This window comes from Tursiops truncatus, chromosome 20 (genome assembly GCF_011762595.2).
Source record: "Tursiops truncatus isolate mTurTru1 chromosome 20, mTurTru1.mat.Y, whole genome shotgun sequence".
Classification (NCBI taxonomy): Eukaryota; Metazoa; Chordata; class Mammalia; order Artiodactyla; family Delphinidae; genus Tursiops; species Tursiops truncatus.
Genome location: NC_047053.1, coordinates 36,751,493 through 36,776,562, shown reverse-complemented (window position 1 = coordinate 36,776,562; position 25,070 = coordinate 36,751,493). Strand labels below are relative to the sequence as shown.

Here is a 25,070-nt window from a genome sequence, read left to right as displayed (position 1 = left end):
GCTGCCAGACAGGCAGCTTCACAGTCCAGGACAAGTCCTGCCGTCTTTTGCCCTGCCCACTTCTGCTCAGGCCCCTGGGCTCTGGATATGTGTGGGTTGGAACTTGGACCTGAGAGATGGTCACTGAGAACAGGATCATGGCATATCTGGGCCCTGCCTGGCCAGCACACCACAGGTGAGGCGTGGTGCTCCCTGCAAGGGTCACAGGGAGGGAGAAACTGCTGCTCTCAGTTCTGCACCCACCTCCGTCTACCCCGACTGATCTCACGGGCCTTCTCCCCTGCCACCTGGTATGTGCTCTGTGTCTGGCACGGGGCAGTGCGCTGCATCCCAGCCCCCAACCTGCCTCATTTCCTTTCACCCCCATAATACTCATCACGTGGGGCAAGTCTGGGGTAAAGGTTGGCAGCCAGGAGAAGATAAGGTGGGCCACTGAGTAAGGTGAGGGATTCTGAAGACAGGAGCAAAACTCCCCTCCACCGCCATGGTGGGCGGGGCCAGAGGAAACACAGCAAGAGGGATCAAGGTTAGATTTAGTCCCAGGGAGGGACTGACCCGGGGGGCAGTTTAGTTTCTGACCACGGAATTGTTGTGAAACTTAAATAATAGGTGAAAATGTCCAGCACAGTGCCTGACACATGATAAACAGTCAATAAATGGTATGGGGAGGGAATGGATGTCTCTGAACCCAGAGGAGGCCCTCCCCTAACCCTGAGATGCAGGAGTTTGCAGGAGATGAAGAGTCAGAAGGACAATTCCCAGAAGAGCTGTTTCTCCCACACAGGCGGCTGCTTCCCCACCGCAGCCCTCGTGCCCCACACACGCACCGGGCTCAGGGCCCAGCCACCCTGGGATACCCTGCCCTCATCCTCTCTGCTGCAGGAGGGCAGACAGGAGGGTTTGGAGGCGGGGAATCCTGTTCTCCCCCTCCCCCTGTTTTTGCACAGGACAGCTTGAGAGGAAACAGGCCCACGCTGCAGCAGGAGGAATCGAGGTTAGATGGGAGGGAAACCCCCAGGTGCACGAAGGGTGGCTGCTCTGAGGCGGTGTTTTTGCATCTCTTACCTCAGTGATAGGTGTCTGTGAGCGCAGGTAAGTCAGTGTTGTACCTAGGGGCAGGGGACTGGTTGGCATGACCTTTGAGATGACCTTTGGGCTATCGGAAGGAACTTGGTAGATCCAGTTTCATCTCTTGTGGCTGTGATGGTTGGCCAGCGTGCAGGGGGCCGTGATGAAGAGGAGTTCAGAGCTGCTGGGGAGGAGGAGGTTACAGCGAAGTCAGTCTTTGATCCCCCAGGGCAGAGAAGTCAAGTGCGGGGTGAAGAGCAAGCCTTGGACTGGTGTCAGGTTGCCTGCCTCCCCTACTGCTGTGTGACATTAGGCAAGTTAGTTGCCCCCTCTGGTTTTCAGTGTCCTCGGTGTGAGAAAAGGGTGGAACTAGAGAATCTCTAAAGTCCCTTCCAACTGTCAGAGGTTCTACCCACCTCCTCTCTCCTGAGATAATACATGCCTCGCCACACAGACGGTGGGAATAATACTCCCCAGCTCCAGCTAAACCAGGAAAAATGGAGATTTGGCCCAAGAGAACACTGGTGCTTTTGTGCGCCTGCATACGCCTTGCAAACAGTCCCTCCTGCTCTGAAGGCACGTCTTGCCTAAATCTGTCCTCTCAGCCCAGAAGATGGATAAGCGAGAGGCTATAGGATTCAGCTACCGTCTTGTTTTCCTCCCACTCCAGAAAAAAAAAGGCTTTGCAGCACTCCGTTCCAACCAGGGACTATAATCCAGTCCATCTTTTCTTCTGCGGAGGCACTGCCAGCTGGTGGCTCCTCTCCCCCACAACCTTTTCCTGGTTCCTGGTAGCCTCAGCCACCTGGCCCGGTTGCCTGCATATCCCGGAGTGGAGTAGCACTGAGACTGGGAAGGAGCTGGGTTTTCACACGGCCTGCCTTTCTCACTTCTGCCAACCTCCTCATCCCAGCACCCTGCTCTCTGTCCCACCCCAGTCACAGAGCGTGCTGGAGACCCCAGACCCAGGGACCCACAGGGGGCCCCCCAGATCCAGAGACCCCCACAGAGTGGCCCTAAGCTGGAGATGTTTGTGCAGAGCCTAGGAGGCAGAGAGGGTGTGTGTCCTGCTGGCTCCTTCCACCCCAGGGAGGCTGATAATTGCAGACACAGCAGGCATCTGCGGCGTCACCCCAGGCACCAGCAGCTGCCTCATTGAGGAAGAATTAACGATCCCAGTTCATTGGGAAGGCATTCCACGGCTCACTGAAGCCCTCGCAGATACACCCGGGCCTCTATGCCTCCTCTCCGGGGCTGTCCCCTGCCTCGTCCATCCCCTCCCAGTGGCCAGGCTGGCCTGTTGAGTCCCCATTCTTGTCCCAGCCTTCTTCTAAGTTGAAAGTTGGGACTCTGAGGGAAAGCCAGGGCTGTCTGGACTGACAACGACTCTCGCTTTGCTGCCCCTGACTTTTTAGGCCCCCTCTCCCTAGCGTGGGTGCTTGCGGGGGGATTTCTGGATGTTAAAACAAGAAGAGACCTTTGAGGGGCTTCCTGGAGCCTCTTCTGTGACGGAGGCGGGAGAGTAGGAAAGGGGCTCCCGGAGAGGCAGAAGTGACTTAAAGATGAAGCTGGGGAGGAGCCAATTCTCCTGAAGCCAGCAGCTCATCCCCCACCCCTGATCCCTGGTCCATTTGCAGCCTACGGTTAGAATTATCTGCTTCCCACTCCTAGGATGAGGCAGAAAGAAACTGAAGTGAGGCCTTCTGCTCCACTCATTGTCCGTAAAAAATAGTTTATGCTGGAGCATGGGATGGAAAGAGGTTAGACTTCAGGCAGAACTTCCCAGCGGGCACTGAATGGGAGCCCGCCAAAGGCTGGGGAGGATGGATGGGAAGCAGTTCAGCTCAGGGGCCAAGCGCTCAGGCTCTGGAGTCGGACAGATCCGGGCTGGCATCCCAGCCCTGTGGCTCACTCGCTGTGTGGTGTGGGGCAAGTCACTTCACGTCTCTGAAGCTCAGTTTCCTCATCTGTAAATTGGGGCTGGTATCCGTGGTTCCCTCACAAGGTGGGTACCAGGATTAAATGAGGCAATTTAGGCGGAGCTCCTGGCACATGGTGAGCTTTCAGTAAACAGTAATGTCTTTGTCTTCATCCTCGTCCTCACTGTCCAGTTGAATGAACGAATGGGTGGCTCTTCTCCCAGGAAAAAGAGACATACGTGAGAAAGCCTCTTACCTAAAACCCAGATTCTCACCCCAGCCGGCCTGGGGCTGGGCCCCTGGAGCTGCCACTTAAGGCCAGGGGTGAGCGGGGAGCTAGGCCTCTTGAGTCTTCATGCCCCCACCTGGTGCCCCTCTGTCCACCTGCCCCTTCTGTGCCCCACCCCCACCCCACTGCTTTGTCCAGGAAGCCCTCTGGGGCTACATATGTCAGTGAACATTCTTGATTTCTTCCCCCAGTCAATGTCCCAACATCTGGGTACAGCAGCTGCTTCTCCCCAGGACGCCTGTGTCTTGGGTAATCGGTGGGAAAATTGGAAACATCAGATTGGCAGGGGGCTCTGAGGATGCTTGTAGCCAGACGTGATGTGCGTGTGGATGGGTCCGAGACAGCCAGTGAGGGCTGGGCCCGAGAGGGTGCCCGGCCCACAGTGTCTCCGTGCAGGAAGGGTCCTAACGCCGCGCCCCAGGATGAAAGGCAGCAGACAGGCGTTGGGGCATGAGGGAGGTAGAGTACAGTTAGAAGGACTTCCTGCAGAGTGAGAGCGAGGCAGCATGACGGACACCTGAGGGGGGCCCTGCCCTGGCAGTTTGAGGATTGGGGGTGCGTGGGGGTCAGGAGCTGGGCACAGGGCTTCCGGCAACCCCCTATCACAGCAGGAGTGTGTGCGCGCGTGTCGCGTGTGAAGTACCCCTGTTTCCTCTGTTGTGGGCAGAGAAGGGGGGCCTTCCTCAGGGTTAGGGGGTGAGTGGAGCAGATGGGGGTCTCTTGGGCTGGGAGGGGGTGGTCAGCAGAGCAATGAAGGCAGGCCCCTCTGACTCTGAACCCACCAGCCTTCCAGAATGAGGCAACCTTGGCTGGGGGAGGCAGATGGGGGTCTTGTGTGGACCCCAGTAAAGAGCCTGCCCCCGTTTCTGGGAGGAGAACCAGGCCTGGCTTGCTGGCTATCTATCCTGGGGACCCCACTCTGGGGACCCCCTTGTTTTCTGTGTTGTCCTGCTGTCTGTCCTCCTGTCTGTCTCCCACCCGTGTCTCTGCCCCTTCAGCCCCTGCTCTTCCTCCGACACCCAGTGTCTGTCCTGCCTGCCCCCCAGCCCTCAGTGACCCCCCAAAGGGACACCTCCTAATGCTCTGCTTTGCTCTGTCCCCGTCCCCTCCTCCCCCAAGGCCCAAGGCCCCTGCAGGGCCCATCCCACTTTGGGAGCCCTGCCCCAGCCCCTTCCTCTCTTCAGCTCCTCTCCTCCAGCTCTGGGCATTCATTCACGACTTTCCTCCTTTCCTGTCCCTCACCCAGGGCTCCAGCGTGCAGCAGGAGGGAAGCCTCCAGGACTCTGTTCCCTCTGTTTAAAGTCTCCAGGTTGGTAAGCCAGGAGGGGGGCCTCTCCCCACCATCCTGCCACCCACTGCTCCCTAGCTGGTGCCTCTCCCCAGCTTCGGGGGCCAGAAACGGGGGAGGGGGCTATCCCTGGGGGGCCCAGGCCTTTGCCAGGGGAGGGGGCAGCAGAGACCTGACTCTGGGGAGGGCACCTTGCCTGGCCGAGAATGTGTCCGTGTGTGCACGTGTGTGCATGTGAGTCAGTGTGCGCGAACAAACACGTGTGCATGTACATGTGTGTGCGGGCCGCGAAGCTCCATGTAGTGGGGCTGGGGAGGGAGGAGGAGGCGGGAGCCCTCTGTCGAGGGGAGAGATGGCCTGGGGAGAGGGGGTCAGGAGCAAGGGGCCCTTCTCATCAGGGGCAGCCCATGTTCTAGCGTCGGCCAGAGGGGGGGCGATGGGAGAAGATGGGGCCACACCGACCTCAGTACAGCTTTGTTTAGTTTATAGGCACTTGAAACCCTGTGATCGCATTTCATTTATTGAATCGTTCATTCATTCTTCCATCCACTCCTTCCTTCTTTCATTCAATACAGATTTACTGAACACCTTCTCTGTGCCAGGCACTGGTCTAGGCTCAGAGGCCAACAATGACCAAGACAGCGAAGTTTCTTTCGTTGCTTATGTGGTGAGCAGATAGAGGTTAAGGGGTTGGCTGAATTCACTGGCTGTGGGGCCTGGGGCTGTGGCCTGGCTGGCTGTCTGGAAAGGGCTGTGACCCTCCGTCCACTGATGCCCCATCCGCCCCTGCTCCCCCTGCTGGCAGCTGCTCTGCACTTCATGTCCCTGCAGAGTGTCCCCTGACCCAATGGCACTCCTCTCCTATAATGTGTCCCTGCCAAGCAGGCAGTGACTGAGGTCCCAAGTGCCCGTGACCCTGGGCCCTGCGGGCAGGGCCAGAGCTGGGGCCACTTCAAGAGGGCCTCTGGGAACCCCCATCTCACTTCCGTGCCCAGGACCAGCAGCCTGGAGCACTGGACTTGAGACTCAGTCTGATTTGGGTTCCAAGGCTCACATAAACCATGTCCTAGCTGTGTGGCCTTGGACAAGCCACTCTCCCTCTCTGAGCCTCAGCGTCCTTGCCCGTAAGATGGCAGGCTTGTTGAGAAGAATACGGGAAAAGCAGCAGCAGCTGGACCGGAGCCCAGCCCACAGCAGGGGATGCCCAATTGCTGGCTTCCTTTCTGCGCCTCCCCCAGCCCCTCCCTGGGGCTGAGCAGGCTGTGCCCTGGGTACTGTCTGTGTGCTGCCCCTGACCGCCCTTGGGAGAGGGGCTGCAGAGTCCCTGCCTTGGCTGTTCGCAGGCTCCACATCCTCCAGCCCTTCTCCAGCTCTCTGGAGGATGCTTCGGCCCCAATCCGGGCGGGCGGATGGGGGAGGCAGCCCTCCTCGCCACTGTGGCTGCCGATGCCTTGATGGCCTTTTAATAACTGCTCGGAGACAATCTGTAGAGTGCTCGTTTGTCTGCCTCTTAATTAAAATTACCATTTTCCTAAAAGAGCAACGATGCCGCTCTCCTCCCCCGCCCCCCTCGGTGGCTGCTGCCAGGAGAAGGCAGGAGTGACTGGAAACTGCAGACTTTCCCCTCACCCCGCGTCCTGGTCACACAGGCCACCCCCCCTTCCGCACACAAATGGCAGAGGGGCCGAGGCTCAGGGGCAGGGAACCAGGGAGGGGGCCTGACTGCCCTCCTCTTTCGCTTAACCCTCTTCTGGAATACTCCCAGAGGCGGGGAGCTCAGTCCTTTCCCAGACTTACTTTTTACATCTGTAAAGAGCCAGAGTGGGGCTGTGTTGCTCTCCATGGGGTCAGGGAAGTGACTCAGTGACTTAGTCGGGACAGCAGATGCTGCTTGTGAGGCAAGGGAACGTGGTCTTACATCGTAGCTCCACCAACAAGAACCACCTAGGAAATGTTCTGGAGGAGAGGGAGGCGCTGCAGCCTGGGGCCCGGAGATGCAGCACTAGGAAGGACCCCTTGAGATGCCTCTGTCTCCATCAGCTCCCAGTGGCCCTCCCCTTTCCCTCTGTGACCCTCTGCTTCTGTACCTCCTCTTCCAGGAACACCCTGCCTTTGTCACCTCCCACTTCTGCTTCTCCCTGAAGTGCCCCTCCCTGACCACCTCCGGGCTCGCCCCCTGAGCTCCCAAGGCTCTGTCAAATGTCTCGTGGCATCGGTTCTGGACATAACTGAGCCTACTAGTTCATGTTTGCTTTTGGGGCAGCAAACTCAGTGCTTTCAGGGGCTGGAAACGAGTGAAGCAGTGGATGAGGACGATAGGGAATGGTGAGGACTGCGCTGAGTAGAGTGCCTGTGTTCCTTAAAGGCATTAAAATTCAAAGACACAAAACAAAGCACCACCAGCTAAACAAAATGCCTGTGCCTCAGTATGGCCCCAGCGTGGTCTTTGCTAAACTGCAATTCATTTATCTTGGCATCCTCATATTGCCCAGTGCACAGTAGGTGTGTACTCATTGTTTGTTGAGTGACTACGTGATCATCCATATGTCAGGCACTGTGCTAGATACTTTACATATTTATTTCTTCCCCTCTTCCCAAGGTAAGCACTATTTTTCCCATTTTGCCATTAGAGAAACTGACATCCAGAAAAGTAAAACGACTTGTTCAAAGTCACACTTATGGGAAGGGGCAATTTTTGATTGGAGCCTTGGCGCGCTGTGTCCTTCTTGCTCTGTGTGGTCACGGGCATGCCTGTGCATGACGCAGGGCATATGCTTTCAGTACCTGGCCTGGCTAACGGGGAGCACTGGTGTGGCTAGTGGCCACCTTGTTGACATGCGTCGTGCACCTGTGGGGAGGTAGGGTTGAAGGAAGTGAGGGCTGCAGAGGCGGGGAGGGAGCAGACGCCCCTCACCCCAGCACACCCCTCCTCCGTCAGCTTCCGGTCCCATCCCAGCCGCCTGGGGATGGCGGCGTGGTGACAGGTGCCGAGCTGCCGAGATGACAGCACTGCTGATTCCCCCATAATTACTGTCTGATGAGATGCCAGAATTAGCCACCATGCGAGCATGGGATGCAGATACGGGGCAGAGTGCTGGGAAGCAGCTGTGGGGAAGGGAGCCTCTCCGTCCCGGGGCCCTCTGGCAGGAGGGCAGAGTTTGGTGAGGAGGAAGTAGGTTAACAAAGAGGAAGCACTGTGTGGTTAACATGCATCAGATGTTATCGTGTGGGCTGTGGTTTTCCAGTCCTCAGAGTGGCTGGACACACCCCTGAGATGGCTGGCTTCCAGACAGGGTATCAAGGGCCTGAGGCCACTAAGTAGAGAATTATGGGCAGAGCAGGCTGCCCACTCAGACTCCTGGGCAAACGCTTTGGTGCTTGTAGCTGGGATGTGCCTGGCTGGGGCTAGGGCATAGTTGCTAGGAAGGGGCTAAGACCCAGAGCAGACTCCTGGAATCACATTAGCATAGCCAGGCAGCAGAGGGCAGAAGGAAGTGCCTAGAAGGAGCCGGCAGGTTGAGCTAACCTTGCCAGGAGAGTCGTCCATCCCAGGCAGGAGGAGACAAGTTGGCCCTGAGGCCCGAGGTCAGGGGAGGCCTGAGAGTTGAGAGCAGGAGATAAGGAAGGTACGTTCTGGTCCCAGAGCAGGGCTGAGTATGCCCTGGCATTTGTTTCCCCTGGCACACATGCTGGGGGCAGGAGGAGGGCTGGCGAGAGCAGAAGCAGAGAGGGGTCATCTGGGCTGCTCAGACCTTATCTGGGCCATTGGAGCAGTTTTGAAGGCCACCAGCTAAAAGCGGTGGTGACAACATGGGGCCGACCCAACAGAGGGCAGTGCACATGGCCCGGGGCTGAAGCCAGGCCACAGAAGGAAGGACTTGAGGTGTTGGGCTCAGGAGAGAAGATACTGGTTCAGGAGCCTTCATTCTGCCCTGAAGGGAGAAGTAATCGTGCCCTGCCCCTGGACCCCTCTGAGGGCCATGGGCACAGACTCTGGCTCTTTTTAAGGAAGGAGGAGTTCCACAAGGTAACTGGTGCCTTAGATGTAATGAGCTGTCTGTTTCTGGAGGAATCCAAGTCCTGGCTGGATGGCGTTCCTGAAATAGGACTTGCAGTTCTGTGTCAGCACAGCCTGTGGCAGGGGTTGGGAGGACTCAGTACCAAACTAAGGTATGAGTGGAGGGCTGTGGAAAGGCAGGACCCCCTTCCCAGCCTGGGCTTCTGTGGCCCTGGGGCAGCTCTGCTCCCTGCCCCTCCTCTCTCAGCCACGCCCTGGGGAAGGGTCCCCACTCTTCTGGTGTGAGGTCTCCCCAAAAAGGATGGGGTTGAGGGTCTCTGCGCTTCTCTGGGGAGGGGCCTGTTCGAGTGTTCCCTTCTTAGGGAGTTGGACAGACTGAGGGGACGTAAGGGGCTCTGGCCCAGTGGCTCAGACGAAGACTCAGGGATGCCTTGGTGGCAGAATCAGCGTCTTCCTCAGGGGTGGCAGGGTGTAAAGGAGAGAAAGGGGATCCGGGCTGAGAACCCCACAGTCGAGACCAGGCTTCTCCACTTGGCAACTCTGACCACGGACAAGTCACCCCTTCTTGAGCCTCTGCTTTCTCACCTGTAAAATGGGGGGAGAGCAACGTCACGAGGTGACTCTGAGAACTGAATGAATAGAGGCTATCAGAGCCCCTTGTGGGCTGTCATGAGAGTGTGCTTGGTTGAGGGCTGGGTATCAAGAGTGCTGTCATTCACGGCTGGTCCGTTTTCCCCACGGCATCCAGCAAGCCTGGTGCTGGGTTTAAACCTCATCACTCCAGATGGATGGATGGATTTAACTGAGACGAGAAGGTTGGAGGCTTCAAGTCTTTTCCAGAGGGAAGGGGAGACTGTTTATTTCTCCCCTGCCTTCCAGCTCGTGCTCCACCTTCCTGGATCCTGCTCTGGTGGGACGGTTCAGGTTAGGCAACAGGGAGAACTGAAAGATGCCCCTGGAATCTGATCAGGCTTCCCAGGTCAGTCTGGACCCAGCAGTCAGGCAGGAAACTCTGAGTCTCCTCCTCCCTTCTCTGGGTTCCCCCATCTTCCATCCTCCAGAGTCTCTCCTGGTGCTGACCTTAGCATCCCTAAGAAGGGAACATACTGGGACGCAGATTTGGCCGTTTGTACCCGGTTGGCTTGCAGGGCAGTAGAGTAATTGACCTGTGAGGTGAGGGCTGAAACTTGCAGCCCAGAAGCCCTGTCCTTCACCCTCCAGCAGCAGGTGGAAGGGTGTCCAGGGCCCGCCGGCCCCTTGTCCTGGTGCAGGAGGCTGAGCACCTGTAGAGGGAGACAAGGGCTGGGGGTGCGAGGTCCAGGAGGGGCATCTCAGTCCTTGGCATCACCTGGTTGGGTAAACATTGGTGAGAGTGGAGTGGCCTGTATTTGTAGACAAAATGTCAGTGCTTTCGCAAGGGGACTCTGAACTTGACAAAGCAGGAGAGGTGCCAAGAAGCTGCCTCTCTGAGAAGGGGTAGCTGGACTCAGCATGGGCAAGTGGGGTCCCCAGTGTCTTTCGCTCCAAGCTGGAGATGCCTCGAGCTGGCACTTGAGGGAGCCCCCAGATGCACTGCGATCTGTGGAGAGGTTGTAAATGTATATGCTGTGTGCGTGGGCACAGCACCCTGTCTGTCCACGTAGCACCCAAGGTGGCATCTCTGCAGTGACCCAGTCGCAGCTGGGCCCATGTTGATGTCTGTGGTGGGTGCAGGGGAGGCCTTCGTGACTGGGCACACGTTCGTGAGCCTGTGCTGGGCGTGTGGGCATGTACCATGGGGGCACAGGCGTGACGATAGAAGTGTGAGGAGCAGAAGCGCGGTGACCTGTGCTTGGAGTGTGGAGGCACCAGGACCCCGATCATCCTGGTGTCTGAGGGAGCTGTCTGGGTGCTGGGTTGTGGGCCTGGGAAGAGCCTCCTCGAGACAGCCTGATCCCATGAAGGGCAGTGTCTCAGCGGAGGATGTGGAGGGGGACAGCAGGGCTGAGGCTCCTGTCCAACATTTGTGAGGCCCTCAATGAATCCTGGGTGCTGACAACACTTCCCTGTGGGGAGGTGGGGTGATGGGTGGGGCTTCCACCCCTCACCTCCGAGAGATTGGGGTCCCTCCCCCTGGGAACAGGATGCCTCCCTCGGGGCTTGCTTTCAGCCTGAGGCAGCTATAGGGGCGTGGTGAAGGTCCCTTTGCCCACACCTGCTGCCCTGGCCTTGGCACCCTGAGGCTCGAGTGCCCCCGAGGAGAGGAGGCTCACTGACAGCCGCCCCTGAGCAGTGGCAGAGCTGGGAGGACAGGCATCAGCCTCTCTCCCTTTCCACCGTCTACTTCCCTTCCTCCCAGCCTGTGTTCCTCTCTGCTGCCTCTCCAAGGAGATGTGGGACTGACAGGACACCTTCCCTGGGCACGTGACGGTGGAGACGCCAGGCGGAAGTTAGCTTGTTAGTGAGGGCTGTGTGGGCACACGCCAGGGCTGTTCCCAGCTTTTCCAGCGACAGCTTCAGACTGGGGGTGATGTGCTCCCCTCTGCATCCCTGCCCCTGCCCTTCCTGGGGAAGCCAATTAGCCAGATCTTCATTAGTGGCTAAAAATCCAAACCCTACCGTCCTGGGTTTGAGAAAACTCTGACTGTGGAGTGAAAGGGAATCAGGCGATTGGGCAGATCAGGAAGGAGCTGTCCCCCCACCTGTTCCCTAGACCGGTGCCTTCCTGCAGTGTACAACCCACACGCCTGTTATTAGTTTAAAAAAAACAAATGAAAGGACTGAATCTCAGAGACGCTGCTGACCTGCTCAAGGTTACACAACTAGATAGCGGCAGAGCTGGGTCTGAACAGAGCTTTCTCACCTCCAAGTTGAGTGAGTTTTGGTAATGCCGTAGCTTTGCTGGCAGTTGGGGGAGGGTTGCAGGGAGAAGAGGGAGGGTCCTATATCTGAAATTCTGGGCAAGAGGCTGGCTTGTTGGCCCTTTCGCAGGAGAGGTGGGTCTTTGAGGAGTATGGTCCGGACCCCACGTGGGGACCCTGGTTTCTGTGTGGCAAGCAGCCACTGGGCTGGGGCGGGCGCCTGGGGGTACAGCTGGACTGTGATCCACAGCTCTTCTCTCTCTGGGGCCGAGGGTGCTGCAACATCTTCCACCTCTCTTGCTGATTCCTCCTAAGGAGATTGTTAGTCTCTGCCTGCCTGGGGCCTGGAGAGGGGCTCCCCTGGTAATTGCTTTCGGGGAAGTGGCAGACAGGTGTGGACAAGTCCTTGTCCCTGGGGGCCAGGGGGCCAGGGTTCCATTTCTGGCTCTGCTTCTAGCTCCCGAATGAATCGGTTCGCTCTCTGGGCCTCCGTTTCCTTCCCCGTTAAAGGCATTTGACTGGAGGGAAAACAGACGCAGGCAAGGCTTAGCTGAACAGTCTTGAGACATCACTCCTCTTTGCCTAAGAGCGAAGAACCGAAGGGAGGGAGGCCTCACCTCGCCGGGGTAGAGGGCTGCTGTGCCCTGTGCCCCGTGGACGTGGGGAGTCGGGGGGGAGAGGGCAGCAGGTAGAAGGAAGCGAGGACTCCAGGGCCACGCAGAGCCAGGGCAGCTGGCAGGGATGGCACTGAGACCAAGCCTGGCATCTTTGACTGTCCCTGGGCCCCCATCCCACTCCTGAGATGGCAAGACCACCCAGTGTGGGCGGAGTGGCGTCTCTGCCGTCAAGGAGGCCCCAGTCTGAGGGAGGAGACAAGAGCCTTGCCCAGAGGGAGCGTCTGATCCAAAGAGGTAAACAGGGGCCCGCCCCTAGTGCCCCTCAGAGAGGAGGCACAGGTCCTGCCCAGTCTGAGGGGGAGACAAGGTTCTGTCCTAGGCGAACCCCTAGTCTGATAGGGGAAACAGGGGCCCTGCTCTGGGGTGTCCCTAGTCTAAGGGGGGAGACAAAGGCTCCCAATCGGAGGGAGGAGACCTGGGCCCTGCCCTGTGATGTGCCCAGATTCGGGGAAGAGGCCCTGCCCTGCCGGGGCTCCCAGTCTGAGCAAGTGGACAGAAGGTGCAGGACAGAGTCAGCCTGTGGACGGGTGAGAAGCGAGAGCTGGCAGAGGAAGCATCTGGCTGGGGCAGTGCCCGCCCTATCCCCCGGGAGCCCAACACCCTCTCTCTCTCTCAAATTCCCTCTCCCTGGGGAAAGCCCCAGAGGCTCTGCTGGGAGCAGTCAAAACCCAGGCAGGTGAGCTCTCCCTCCCCAGCCCTGCCGAGGTCCTTTAATTGATTCCGACTCGTTTACCAAGTGGCCTTTGGTGGGTTTTAAATCTGCGCAAATTGGTTCGTGTGTCTCTGCCTGCGTGAAGCTGAGGCTGGCAGTGCCCTGCACCCTCCCCTGCCTCCCGGCTCCCTCCGGGGCTCTGTCGTCTCCGTCCCGCTCCCCAGCCGGGTCTAGACGCCCAGCTTCCCTGGGGGCTGGGGGGTAGCAGGGCTCCCTGGACGTGGGGGTAGAGGAGTCCAGGGGGTCACAGGCCACAGTCCTCTTCCCCCTCTTCCCCCCCAGCCCGGGGAAGGGAGTCCACACAGTGACTTGTTAACTCCCTCAGCCTCCCTGAGCCTCAGTTTCCCCGCTGTACTGCCTGGAGAATCGACCCACCCCAGGCTGTCCTCCACCGTGGCTCTGTAGATCAGTGCTGGGGGGTGGGGAGGGGGCCTCGGTGTCACCAGCCAAGGACTATCCTGCCTCTGGCGCCCTCTCGCCTTGCCCACCTTCCCCCACCACTGCGCCGCCCGGGTAGTGGTCCGTCGTGGGATGCGCTCCACCTGGCCTCTCCCCACTTGTGTGTCCTCCCTCTCACACCTCAGGGACAGAGGGAGCTGCCTTCCCCGGGGACTCAGTGATGACTGGCCTTGCCCCTGTGCTCCCAGGTTCCAGGGAGTCACCTTTCTTGACTAACCGTCACCCCCATGATTACAAGTCATTTCCCTTTCCTCCCAGGCCTCCCTTCCATGGGATCCCCTCCCCCTTCTTCTCTGTCATCCCTCCCGGACCAGACAGGCTCTCCTGAGGGGGCCTGACCTTCAGGGCAGTGGGGCTGGGCTGGGGGGATGGGGAAACACGGGGGCAGGTTTGGAGGCTCGTGCCAGGAGCTGGACTTGAAGCCCTGCCCTTAATCCTCGGTGTGGCCACCTCCTCCCCTCCAATGCCCCTTCCTCCCACTGCCCACCTCCACCTCTGAGGCTCCGGTTGGAGTGACAGGGAGACTCAACGGGGTGCTGGGCATTAGCAGTTTGGGGGGATACTACACAGGAATGTTTACAGAAAGGCGATTGCCTGGAAAATGATTTCGGTTGCTGTGGTATGGGGCGGAAAAGATGGCTTTACAAAACCGACACAGACGGGCTTCTGCTCCAAGGACCCACGGACAGACAGCGGACTGAGGGCCCCCAGAGCCAGGGGCGCCCAAAGGCCGAGGGGCCAGCTACTTCACGGGGGGAGGCGGGGGTGAAGGGGTGATCCCAAGCTTGACCTTTGTCCTCTGGCCTCTGACCTCCCAGCACAGTGCACTTCCTGACTGCAGCAGCCGCCCAGCAGGATGGACTTGTCAGGCACAGTCAATGGTGGCAGTCGCCTTGGGGCTCCCCCTGGGTGACCTGGGCTCCTCTTGCTTCGGCTGCAGACGGTGGGACTGGGGGAGCCTTGCACCGCATGTGTTCAAGTGTGTGTGTGTGTATCTGTGGGCAAGGCACTTTGGGTATGAACCAGGCCCTCCACTTTTCCAGCAATCTCCAGGCATCCCTCCCCTTGCCCTGCCTGCGGACCTCACTGCGATCTAGCCCCAAGGTCCTCTGTACTCCCTGAGTTGGTGCTCAGCCACCACCTCTGCCCAGGCAATGGATGGGGGCGCACCTGTGAGGTCTCTCAGGTCCCCAGGGGAGGAGCCTTGTCCAGCCTCCCCGTCTCTGGGGAAAGGGAGCCAGGTCCTGAACTCCGGGTCCTCACAGCAGGCACCCCCGTGAGAGCCCTCTCTTCTCTGTAGCTCGTAGCTCTGTTCTCCCCTCTACTTCCTCCCCTTCCTCTCTCTTCTTCCCTCTCCCTCCCCCTCTCCTCTCCTCCACTCTCTCTTCCTCTGAAGATGATGTCATGGGTGGATGTTGCCCAGTGACAGCCTGAGGGCTGGTGACATCTGGGGTAAAGATGCCAGGTGGGGAGGGTCTGGGTGGCTTATGAGAGAGTGTCACTGAATCCTTGGGATCTTAATTCTCATCTTGAGTTACAATGATCTCATGTAAAAGAATGCAGTGAGGATAAAAATAAATTGGGCTCCTAAATAAACGTGGAATTTGGAGTTGGTGGAACAAATAACAATGTCGCTTTCTTTCCCAAGCACCTGCGCCTTTATCCGCAGCCGGCCACCGGGGGGCGCCCACTGCTCCCTGGTCATCCCAGCCTCTGGCGGGTTCACTTACTGGTTGCCCAGGCCAAAAAGGTTGAGCTGAGGGTGACCCGAGGCCCCCTTTTCCCACTTTCCTTTTCCCTCATTCTGAGCTGGATTTCATCAGTCCTGGGCATCTTCCCTGCAGCTTGAATCTCTGACTCGAAAATTATAGCTGGCCTTGCACACTGAGGATACTTGGGGAGTTGGCAAACCCTCCAGGCCCAAATTATGTCTCTCTGAATCCCCCAAGCCCCCATCCCTCAGGGACCTTCAGTCCCAGCGCCCCTTCCAGCAGCGTACCCCCGCTCTGCTTTCCCCTCCAGGGTCTCCCCACTTTTCCCCTGCCCTCAGAGCCCCCTGCCTCTGCCTCTCCACCACAGAGACAAGACCCCCACCCCCCACCAGCCCCTTACTGGTAAACGGCAAGCATCGATCTGCTCAGAACCACTGCTACCCAGAGCCTACTGCTTGCTAGGTTGGAATCGGCCTCCTGGCCTTCTCACTGGGCTGCTCAGTCTGGGGAGGGTCAGGGTCACTCAAGATCTCAGTGGTGGCTGGAGCGGGAACAGGAGTAACGGGAAGGCTGTCCTGCTGTCTCGACAGCCCATGTGCCAGGCGTGTCTCTAATTCAAAGCAGGGTGCTTTCTCCTCGTTATCTTGCCGGCTTCTCACCCAGTGCCCGGAAGCGGGGTTTAGAGGCGGACGTCCCCATTTTACAGATTAGTACCGTCAGGCTCCAAGGGGGAAGAGGCTTGTTGATCGAATGGCTAACCCGGGGCCCCGCAGGGAAGGAGCTGACTCTAAACCCAGGGTGTCTCTGGCCTGTGTTTATTTTCTCCCAATGTTCTGACTTCAAGCGCCCAGGGCTGGCTCAGATAAATCCATGCCTGAGCCCTCAGAGCCCCCAAGGGCCTCTTTCTCCCAAGGGCGACAGGATGGGCCCCGCAACCCAGAATCCCAGGCCAGTTGTCCCGGTGCGCTGGGGCCCCAGAGTGGGGGGACATCTGCACAGAGCAGGGAGCTAGGACTCATGGGTTACGCAGGCACCTCGCCTCTTTCCCTGAGCCTAGTTTCTCTGTTCAACAAAGCCAAAGATCTTGAAGGTTCTTAAACAGATTCTAAAGCTTTTCAAATCAAAGCCCCACCTCCCCTTAGAGGTAGCAGGTTGTCTCTCCTACCCCCTCCTGCCTCTCTGCCACCCCCTAGAATCCAGCTCCTGCCTCACCCATGACCCCGGCCTCTGCCGGTGCCCAGGCACCTGAGGGGTGAGCCCTGACTTGGAGGAGGCAGGGAGGAGTTGGTCCTTGCTCCACTCTGTTCGGGCCTGCTCAGCAGCTCTCTCCCCACCGCTGCCCACCTTTGTGAGATTCATGGGGCTGTAGTGATCCACTGTCCGGAGCCTCCGCCTCCCCGCTGCCCGCTCTAGCAGCCGGGACCCCTCCCTGCCAGACCTCCCTCGCCCCTTTAATCGACCTGGGAGAACCTGGGTGATCCGAGACCTCCCCACAGTACCTGCTTCTCTCAAGCTGGCATACTGCTTGCCCCACTCCGGATGCACTGAGGCTCCGCCGCACCCCGCCCCAGGAGCCAGGGGAGGAAGTGCTGGCATGGAGGGTGCGAGTCCAGGAGGGTGGAAGGGCAGGAGGGCAGATGTGAATTGGAGACCTTTCCCCGTGCACCTATATGCGTCCAGAGCCCTAGGAGGCACGGCGAGCCTGGCTGGCTGGCACTGGGGAGGGCCCTCTGGCTCAGGCAGGGCTCATGCTGGGCTCTAGAGCTGGGCTTCCAGCAGCCAGGCCTTGGACAGAGTCTGCCCCAGCCTAGGCAAAGGGAGGACTACGGAGTGTCCAGGGCTCTCGGCCAGCGAGGGTCTCCTCCTGCTTAGTTGTGCCCCATGAGGTTGCAGACCTCCAGCAGGTGGTGAGGGTGAGTGGAAGAGAGAGTTTAAGGGTCATGGGAGGCAGCCCCCTGACTCCGGTTGGGGCTATTTCTCCTGTGCGCAGAGCAACCCCTATTCCAGTTCTTCTTCTTCTAGATGATAATCAGGTCACTCCCTTTCGGCCATATTCACTGGCCACCGTGGGTTACCACCAGCTCCTCAAGGGCAAGGACTGGGTCCCCACCGAGATGGCCCCAGGGTTCCCAGCCTCAATCGGGGGCCAGCTTCAGGAATTTCTTCCCTACCAGGGAACCTTCTCACCGTCTTAACTCAATATGTTAACTCACTTTGAACTTAATAAATTTACTTTAAAGGAAACCTTATCTCACTACCATCCCAAGGAACAGTACCCATGAAATCAGTGGTTGGGCCTTCTTGTTTTTTTCTTTTTAATCCTTGAAAATAAAGGTATAACTATTAAGCTGTGAAACGATATACCTCCCCCAGTCATCTCTTGGGTATCTGGACCTCACTTCGGGGAGCACGACAGAGGGTTGTGACCGTGGTGAGAGGGACAGTTGCCTGTGGGAGGGAGGAGGGAAGGACCCCAGACTCAGCGCCAGGGTGAGGAGACAGCAGGCAAACAAGGAGGTGGTACCATTTTTCCATCAATAAACAATTGTCGTCTGGCCAGGAAGGTGTGGTGGGAGGGGGTGAGGCAAACCTAATAAATGTTGGGGTCCAATCTGGCCTCTACCACCGACTGTGGCTTTGGGTGTGTCACTGGCCTTCTCTGAAATAGGGCCACAGGAATACGCCCCCCCCCCCCCCCCCCCCCGCCATACACACACACACACAGGAGGTTTGAAGGCTGTGGTAACGGCAATCAGTCAGGACCTTGGAAGCTTTGGAGCTCTGTGTCCACGGAAGCCATTCCCTTGGCTTTGGTGGACGGTGCTGGGTCATCGAGGGTCAGTCCCCAAGATCTACATGCCTCTGCCGTAGCCCAGGGAGGAGTGTGCGAGTGTGTTGGGCGAGGGGTGGCTTTTCCTAGAACGTGACTGAAACTCCTCTTTCCTCCTGTGGTGGACGGGAAGCGACGGAGGCCCGGCAGTGGGCCTGATGAACACTGGATGTGTGGAGGGAGGGGGCTGACGGGGGCTGGGCTGGATGGAACGTGGCTGGGTCACAGAATCCTCAGCCCCTCCTCTTTTGCCCCGGTCGGCCCTGTGAGTTAGCCCCGCATCGGGCTGTCTGTGTCTGCTACGGTGCTTGAGTCCCCCCAGAGCTAGGCTACACCTCGGGGTGCTGCTTTGAGGCTAGTGGATTGTGAGGCTGGGGGTATGCTGGGGAGACCAAGTTTGTCTCTCAAGGGGGGTGACTTCTGGAGATGAGGGAGGGCAAATCTGTTTTACGACCAGGAATATGACTCAGGTAAGCCCCAGCAATGCCTCCCACCCCTGGTGTGGGTGACACTGTGGAACCGCTGTCCCTGCTGGGCTTTGGGAAGGTCAGCGTTGAGGCTGGAGGGTAGGAGACAGCAGAGCTGGGCCTGGGGAGGCCAAGGGCTCAAGGCTGATGGGTATGTGGGGATGGGCTTCAGGGTTCTGCATGGAGACCTCAACCCCCGGCCTCTCCTTTTTTGGCTTCTGTACTGTACTTTGTCCCCTGTGCGTCCCTTACAGGTCTTGAACTTGTTCGTGTGTGTTTTGGGAAGGCAGCCTGAAGAAAGGGAGGGGGGAGGGGAGGGTCCCGGCGAGAAAGCTTGAGCTGTCCTCTCTGCTTTCTTTGAGCTTGTCCCCAGTCCATCTCTCACTGTCCTCTCTGTGCCCAGCCTCTCCTGTCTGTCTGTCTGTCTGTCTGTCTCTGGGGAGGGAAGGGAAAGGGGCTCCCATGTCCCAGGCCCTGATCTTTGGCCTCATTTCCCCCCTGTTTCCTAGTCCTGACCCTTTTCCAAGCCAACCCCCAGCCTAAAGACAAGTGTGTCCTGGACATGCTAGTCTGAGGGAGGAAGCTAGCCCCTGCCCCACTCCTTAGAAGATGCTCTTGAGAGAAAGACAGTGCAGGCTCCTTTCCACAGCTTTTAGGAAGCGTCTAAAAGGAAACTCCCCTTCCCTCCCCTGTTCAGCCCCGCATAAGGAAGGAGGAAGGGGATGTGTGGCTAGAGGGGTGTCCAGGACCCCTGCTTCCAAGCCCTCCTTGGCCTCAAAGGACAGCACCTCAGCCACAGTCATTATCCTTCAAACCACCGGCAGAGGGCAGGAAGCTGGACACTGCCCTTGCTCACCACCCTCCCTGGAGCCACCCCTTCTGCCTCTGCTGTTCCTAGTGGGGGGCAGGCAGCCCCTGCCTCACCCCAGGTGCCTCGTGCCGCCCCCCCCTTAGGCCAACCCCTCCTCGCAGTGGTCCCGGTGGGAGATGGGCAGTCCCAGGCCGGGCACACGGTGACCCTGCCGTCCCCCCTCTCCCCCCTTGCAGATCCGGAGCGGAGCAGCCCCCCCATGCTCTCTGCAGACGATGCCGAGTACCCTCGGGAGTACCGGACCCTGGGGGGCGGGGGCGGAGGCGGGGGCAGCGGGGGCCGGCGCTTCTCCAACGTGGGGCTGGTGCACACGTCGGAGCGGCGGCACACGGTGATCGCGGCCCAGAGCCTGGAGGCGCTCAGCGGGCTCCAGAAGGCCGATGCTGACCGCAAGCGCGATGCCTTCATGGACCACCTGAAGAGCAAGTACCCCCAGCACGCCCTAGCCCTGCGGAGTCAGCAAGACAGGATGCGGGAGCAGGTGAGTGGGGTCGGGCTCGTCCTGATGCCGAGAGGCGTCCTGATGCCGAGAGGCGTCTGAGGCAGAGGGGGAAAGCGGATGCCCCGTTGCCGTGCTTGGCCTTTTCTGGAGCCTGGGGGAGGAAGGGGGTGGGGGGTCAGCACCCAGACCTCTGCCTGCAGCCCTGGAATTTGGAGCATGGGACTGGACAGAGGGAGCCCAGCCTCTAATCAGGCTGTTGGACTGAGCAGAGGACGGCTGTCTTGGAGAGACAAGAGCGTGGTGGGGAGGGAGAGGGACAGCCTCGTCGTGGACTGAGTGTTCTGAGTCTGAGGGTCCGTCCAGCGGTGGAGTTGAGACCTTGGGGTCGGCACCTCTGTGATATGGCCCCTAAGGGAAGCTTCAGAAGGCTGGGTCTCCTGGGCCCCGACCTGCAAGAACAGAGCCCAGAATTTCTGGGGTCTTTTACCTCCCCCCCTCCCCCACCCCGTTCCTTCCCCCCAAGACTCGCTGTGTGACTTTGAGCTAGAGGACTCCTCTCTCTGTGCCTTGGTTTCTCTCCTGTCATCAGTAGGGCGTAGACGGGAGTCAGGGCTCCTGCCTCTGGTCCAGGACCTGTCTCCTTCTTTGTGGGGTGCGGAGCTTCCTTTGTAAAGCTCTCCCAGGTCCTTGGGTTCCTGGATCTCTGCATCCACGTATGCCCTTCCTGTTCGTAGGAAAATTCTTTCTTGGGATTGGCCTTCTACTTCCAGTCCCACCTTGGTAGGAGCCTTGACAGCTGCAGCACGTTGGCCGTTGAGACCCAGGCATTGTCCACTCTGGGAGAAAGGGCTGAGGGGAGGGTGGTTAATCCCATCAGCATCCTTTCATTCAAGCCTTGCGGGGGCATCCGTCCCTGCTCTCGCACCTGTCTGGCTCTGTCCCCCTTTCCAAGTACTGCTGGGTGTGGCTGGGGAGGGGGGAGAGTGTGCCCATCCCCATCCTCACTGTAGGGAACAAGGACACATTGGTGCATTTCTGGTACCTTATCTGCCCCTGATGTCACCTCCAGTTCTGTCCAGCCTTTACCTTTTCTCAGCTCTGGAGTCCTCCCGGGAGCAGAGTTCCAACTAAAATAAGGGAGAGTTGCAGAAGGAGATCTGGCCCTCCCCTTCAGGGGTCCCGCTCAGTGGATTCCTTCTGTGTGCTCTGGCTTAGGGGGAGGGGACAGGGACCTTTGTGATCTAGATGGGGTGAAAGGATGGTTAAACTTAAGTATAAGGGGCACAGTCAGTTGGAAGAGGGTTTGGAGTAGAGGAGATCAGGTGGACCGGCCTGGTCAGGGAAGGCTTCCTGGAGGAGGAGGTACCTAAACTAGGCTTAGAAGGATGAAAAGGGTCTGAATAGTCATAGAGGAGGAGAACGCTGTTTTAGGAGGTAGGGAGATGGGAGGTGAGCATAGGTCTGTGCTGGTTTGAGGACTGGCATAGAGGTCCAAATGGCTGATGCAGAGGGCTCGGGGTGGGAGGCAGTGAGAGGTGTGGGGGCCAGATGGTGGTGACTAGGGGGGCCGTGGCTGTTTTTGGATGGTGAATAGGAGGGGACAAGAGGCAGGGAGGCAGGGAAAGGAGAGGAGGAAGAGAGTGTGTCAGGGAGGATGAAGGGAAAGGGATGGGGTGGGAGTGGGGTTGGAGGGAAGATGAACAAGGCTTGTTTGCTGCCTGGATCTAGGAGGCAAAGACAGAAAAACCTGGGTGACAGGGACATGTTGGTGCCTTGGGGGGAAATAAGAGGGATGGGAGGGAAACGTTTGGGGGAGTGGGGGACAGGAATAGGGGAGATGAGTTTGAGGAGGGGGTAGGGGTTTCCCGCAGAAGTCTGTTAAGCACTGAATATACAACTCAAGACTCTGAAGGGACCACGGCTTCAGAAGGGAGGTTGAGCACGACGTGGGCAGAAATGGAAGTGGGACCCAGGGTAAGCCTGGTCACCAAGGCAGAATGGAGTCTCAGAAGGGAGAGGGCCCATGACAGATGGGGAGGGGGAACCAGAAATGTCCTGTATCCCTGAGGAAGAAGACAAAGGCCCAGCAGGAGGGCCCTCTGCACTTCTGAAGTCTGGAGGGATGGGAGAGAGAAACAGCCATTGGGACCGGCCAGGATCTGTGGGTCTGGAGGGTGTCAAGAGCTCCTTTCTCGTGCTGTGGTGAGGTAACGGCCAGTGTCAGGGGTCGAGGAGGTTGGAGGTGGTGAGGGAACAGGACCCCTGGGCTGCAGATCTGTCTGGGGAAGTTTGGCCAGAAAAATATGAAGACAGTTGGCGTGGCGGCCTCAAGGGGCAGCAGGCCTGTAAGAGAGCACGTGGGCATGTTTGAGGGCCTCCTGTGTGGCTGACACATTCACTGGCACAGAGTAGGTGCTCAGTCAGTGAGTCAAAGCACGGCCCTCACTCGCAAATTCATTCCTTTATTCATTCACTCATTCATTCCCTGCCTTGGGGAGTCAGTGTGTAGGATCCACGGCTGTTTCACTGACATCGAACGCTCGGTGCCTAAGCCTGGCTCAGTACGTTAGCGGGGTGACCTAATGAGAGACGGATGACTTTGAGGATGCTGAGGTCCCGGAGGAATCAGGAGGGGATGGGTTTCAAGCCTTAGGTGTGGTGTGCGAGAAGAAAGTCACCTCCGCGAGATGGCGGGGAGGAAAGCGGTGCTGTCAGGACAGAGGCACAGTGGGCTGAGGCCCCCTGCGGAATGGTTCCCGACAGCTTCAACGAGGGGCCAGTGAAGAGCTGGAAGAAGGGACAGGTGAGGGGCAGCCCCCTTGCAGAGTGTCCAGAGAGGCAGTGAAGAATTGAAGACAAGGACTTCAGCAGTATCCGCTGGGGAAGGCCGTGCCCTGGGCTCAAAGAGCCCCCAGCCTGACTGGAGAGAAAGACCCGGCAACAGGCCCAGGGCCCCCGCATAGAGACCCAGCCTCGTAAGGGACTAGCCAGTGCCGCAGGGTCCCCCTGCGGGGTGAGCTCTGTGCCAGACTTGCCCCAGGAATGCCCTCCCCACCCCGTCACAGTCCCCCAGCGGCTCCTGCCCGCTCCCCCTAATGGGGTGTCCCCCGCTTCGCACACACAGGTCGGCGGCTGGACCGTGGACCCCGTGTGCCTCCTCAGCTCCCTCTGCTCCCACCTCCATGGCGACTCCGCCCCCTCCGGGGCTGGCCAGCCGGCCCAGGTGAGTCACCCGCCTCCACCCCACCCCCCAAACCCATGGCAGACTTGGGCTTTGGGGAGGATAGTTTTTGGAGGGGGGATATCGAGGATTTTAATTTTGCATCCCTTTCTCTTACGTAGGAGCCCGCATTTTCAGGAGACTCCTATGCCCCGTACTCTCCCCGTGATAGTCTAATTCCTACCGCTACCTCCCCAAACCTGTGCCAAAGTTTGGCTTTGGGGAGGGAATTTTTTTGAGGGGGAATAGTCAGGTTAAAAAACCTTTTTTTAAAAAAATCCTTCTCTCCTTAAACAGGGGTACCTCTCCCCTCACCCCACTGGTTTTCAGGAATCTCTTGTGCCCTGTACCCAATTCCCACCCCCACTGTGGACCATCTCGTTCCTCTATCCCCACCCTATCCTCCATCTCTGAGCAGACCCAACCTTCCCCTGATGTCTCACCAGCAGGAAGTTCTTCATATCATCTCTCTCCCACACTTTTTGAGATGTCCACTGCTTAGTTTCAAAATGCGAAGAGGACCTTGGTCTCTAGCCATTTGTTCTGAACTGATTTCCTGATTCTTCATATGCCTCAGTTTCCCTGATGGGAAGATGGACAGGGGCACCCTGGGACAGGATCCTAAGGGCTCAGGCTCCCAGCTCAGGCCTGGACATTGCTGTGGGAGAAAAACAGTCATCTGAAGCCCCAGAGGGGAGGAGGGGCCAGGGAGTCAGAGTTACAGCAGGTCAGGGGCAGCCCTGAGGGGGCCTTGACTTGAGGGTGGCAGAGGAGGTGTAGTGGCGGAGAATCCAGTGGGTCGCATGGGCGCCATCTTCTCTCCCTTGCGTACCCTGCTCCCCCTGGAGAGGGGCAGCAAGCCTTGACTTTTTCAAGAAGAATTAGGAGAAGGAAAAACGTGACAGCCTAGGAAAAAACAAGGCTCCGGAGCACGGTACTTTTAGCTGTGTGTAACTCAAGTCTAGCAAGAGATTGGCATGCTTGGCCTCACTCACAGGGCACCCAGCCCACTTCCTTTCCCAGCTCTTGGCCCTGTACTGACCGAACTTAGGGAGCAGAGATGTGTCTGCGCCCAAGGCTAGATGGCAAGTGGGATGGACTCCTCTTGAGTGGCCGCATGTGTGGTGGAGGTCAAAGTGGGGCTAGGACGGGGATGGCGATGAGGCAGAGGACGCGGGCGCTCCCTGGATAGATCAGATGGAGCAACTCGAATTGAGGTGATGGAGGGAAGTGAGGCTGGACTTGGTGAGCTCTGATGTCCCAGGTTATGGGGTCCCAGGCCTGTCCACATCTGGAATCTACTCTGATGGAGGAAAGAGTCGAGAGCTTGAAGGGACCTTCACCCCAGGGCTTTGAAGTACAGAGAAAAGTGGCTGTGCCCAGGATCTTGTCATCACTTTATACTTAGCGCTTATCACACTTCCCGTTCCCCATGGCTGGGTACGAGGCTCCTTTTTGTAAAGTGCAGGACCAGAGACGTTCAGCAAATGCCAGAGTCACACAGCAGAGCAGGATCAGAGGCCACGGAGGAAATTTAGGCATCCTAGGCCTCCCAGACTTGGCTGGGAATTGAGTCACGGGAGAGCTAGAACGGAAACGGTGCACAGCCGAGACTCCGGTAGGGAGAGACTGTAAGCTCAGAGAGTGGCCGGTCGGGAGGTAGGCCACTCTCCTTCCCCACCGCCCACACACACCCTAGGCCAGGCCGTTGGGGGTTGGGGCCTGAAGAAGACCCTGAGAGGGGACCGGAGGCCAGACTCCAAGCCACAGCCCTTCCCCCGCTTCCACTAGGCTGTCTAACCTCCCTCCCTCCTGCTGCAACCCGAGTCCCGGGCGGCGGGCCGGCGTATCGGGTGACCGCGGCGACGCAGCCACCAGCCACCGCCGTTCCTTGGCGGGGCTGCGCCGGCGGGGCCGCGCCAGGGAGGGGGCCAGAGAGAGGATGTGCACGGCGGCGCGCCGTGCCGCGCCAGGTGGAGTCGCGGTTACCGGGGCGACCGGGGCCCGGGCCCTCTCGGCGGCGGCGGCGGCGCCTCTCTCATTGCAGCAAAGGGCACCGGCGGCTGGGGCTGCGGAGGCGGCCGGGGGGAGGGGAGAGCCCGGACGGGTGGGAGTAGGGGGCTGCCCTCCCTCCCCCGCCCGACGCGCGACCTGGGGCTGAGAACCCCGCGTATACACCTGTGGCCGCAGGTAAGGGGGAGCGGCTGCGGGGGCCGGGGTAGCCGCCTCGGGTTCCGCGGGGCGGGGGCACGGAGATG

At 58.9% G+C, this 25,070-nt stretch overlaps 1 protein-coding gene across 2 annotated transcripts in view; it reads left to right on the top strand.

The window, feature by feature from the left end:
- Nucleotides 1-25,070, top strand: part of SRCIN1 (SRC kinase signaling inhibitor 1) — a 66,578-nt gene that overhangs the window by 3,937 nt on the left and 37,571 nt on the right. For both annotated transcript variants that reach the window (XM_033847202.2, XM_073798517.1), the window contains exons 2-3: nucleotides 19,327-19,631; nucleotides 22,717-22,815. In XM_033847202.2, coding sequence (XP_033703093.1) covers nucleotides 19,327-19,631; nucleotides 22,717-22,815 — 404 coding nt within the window. The remainder of the gene's footprint in view (nucleotides 1-19,326; nucleotides 19,632-22,716; nucleotides 22,816-25,070) is intronic.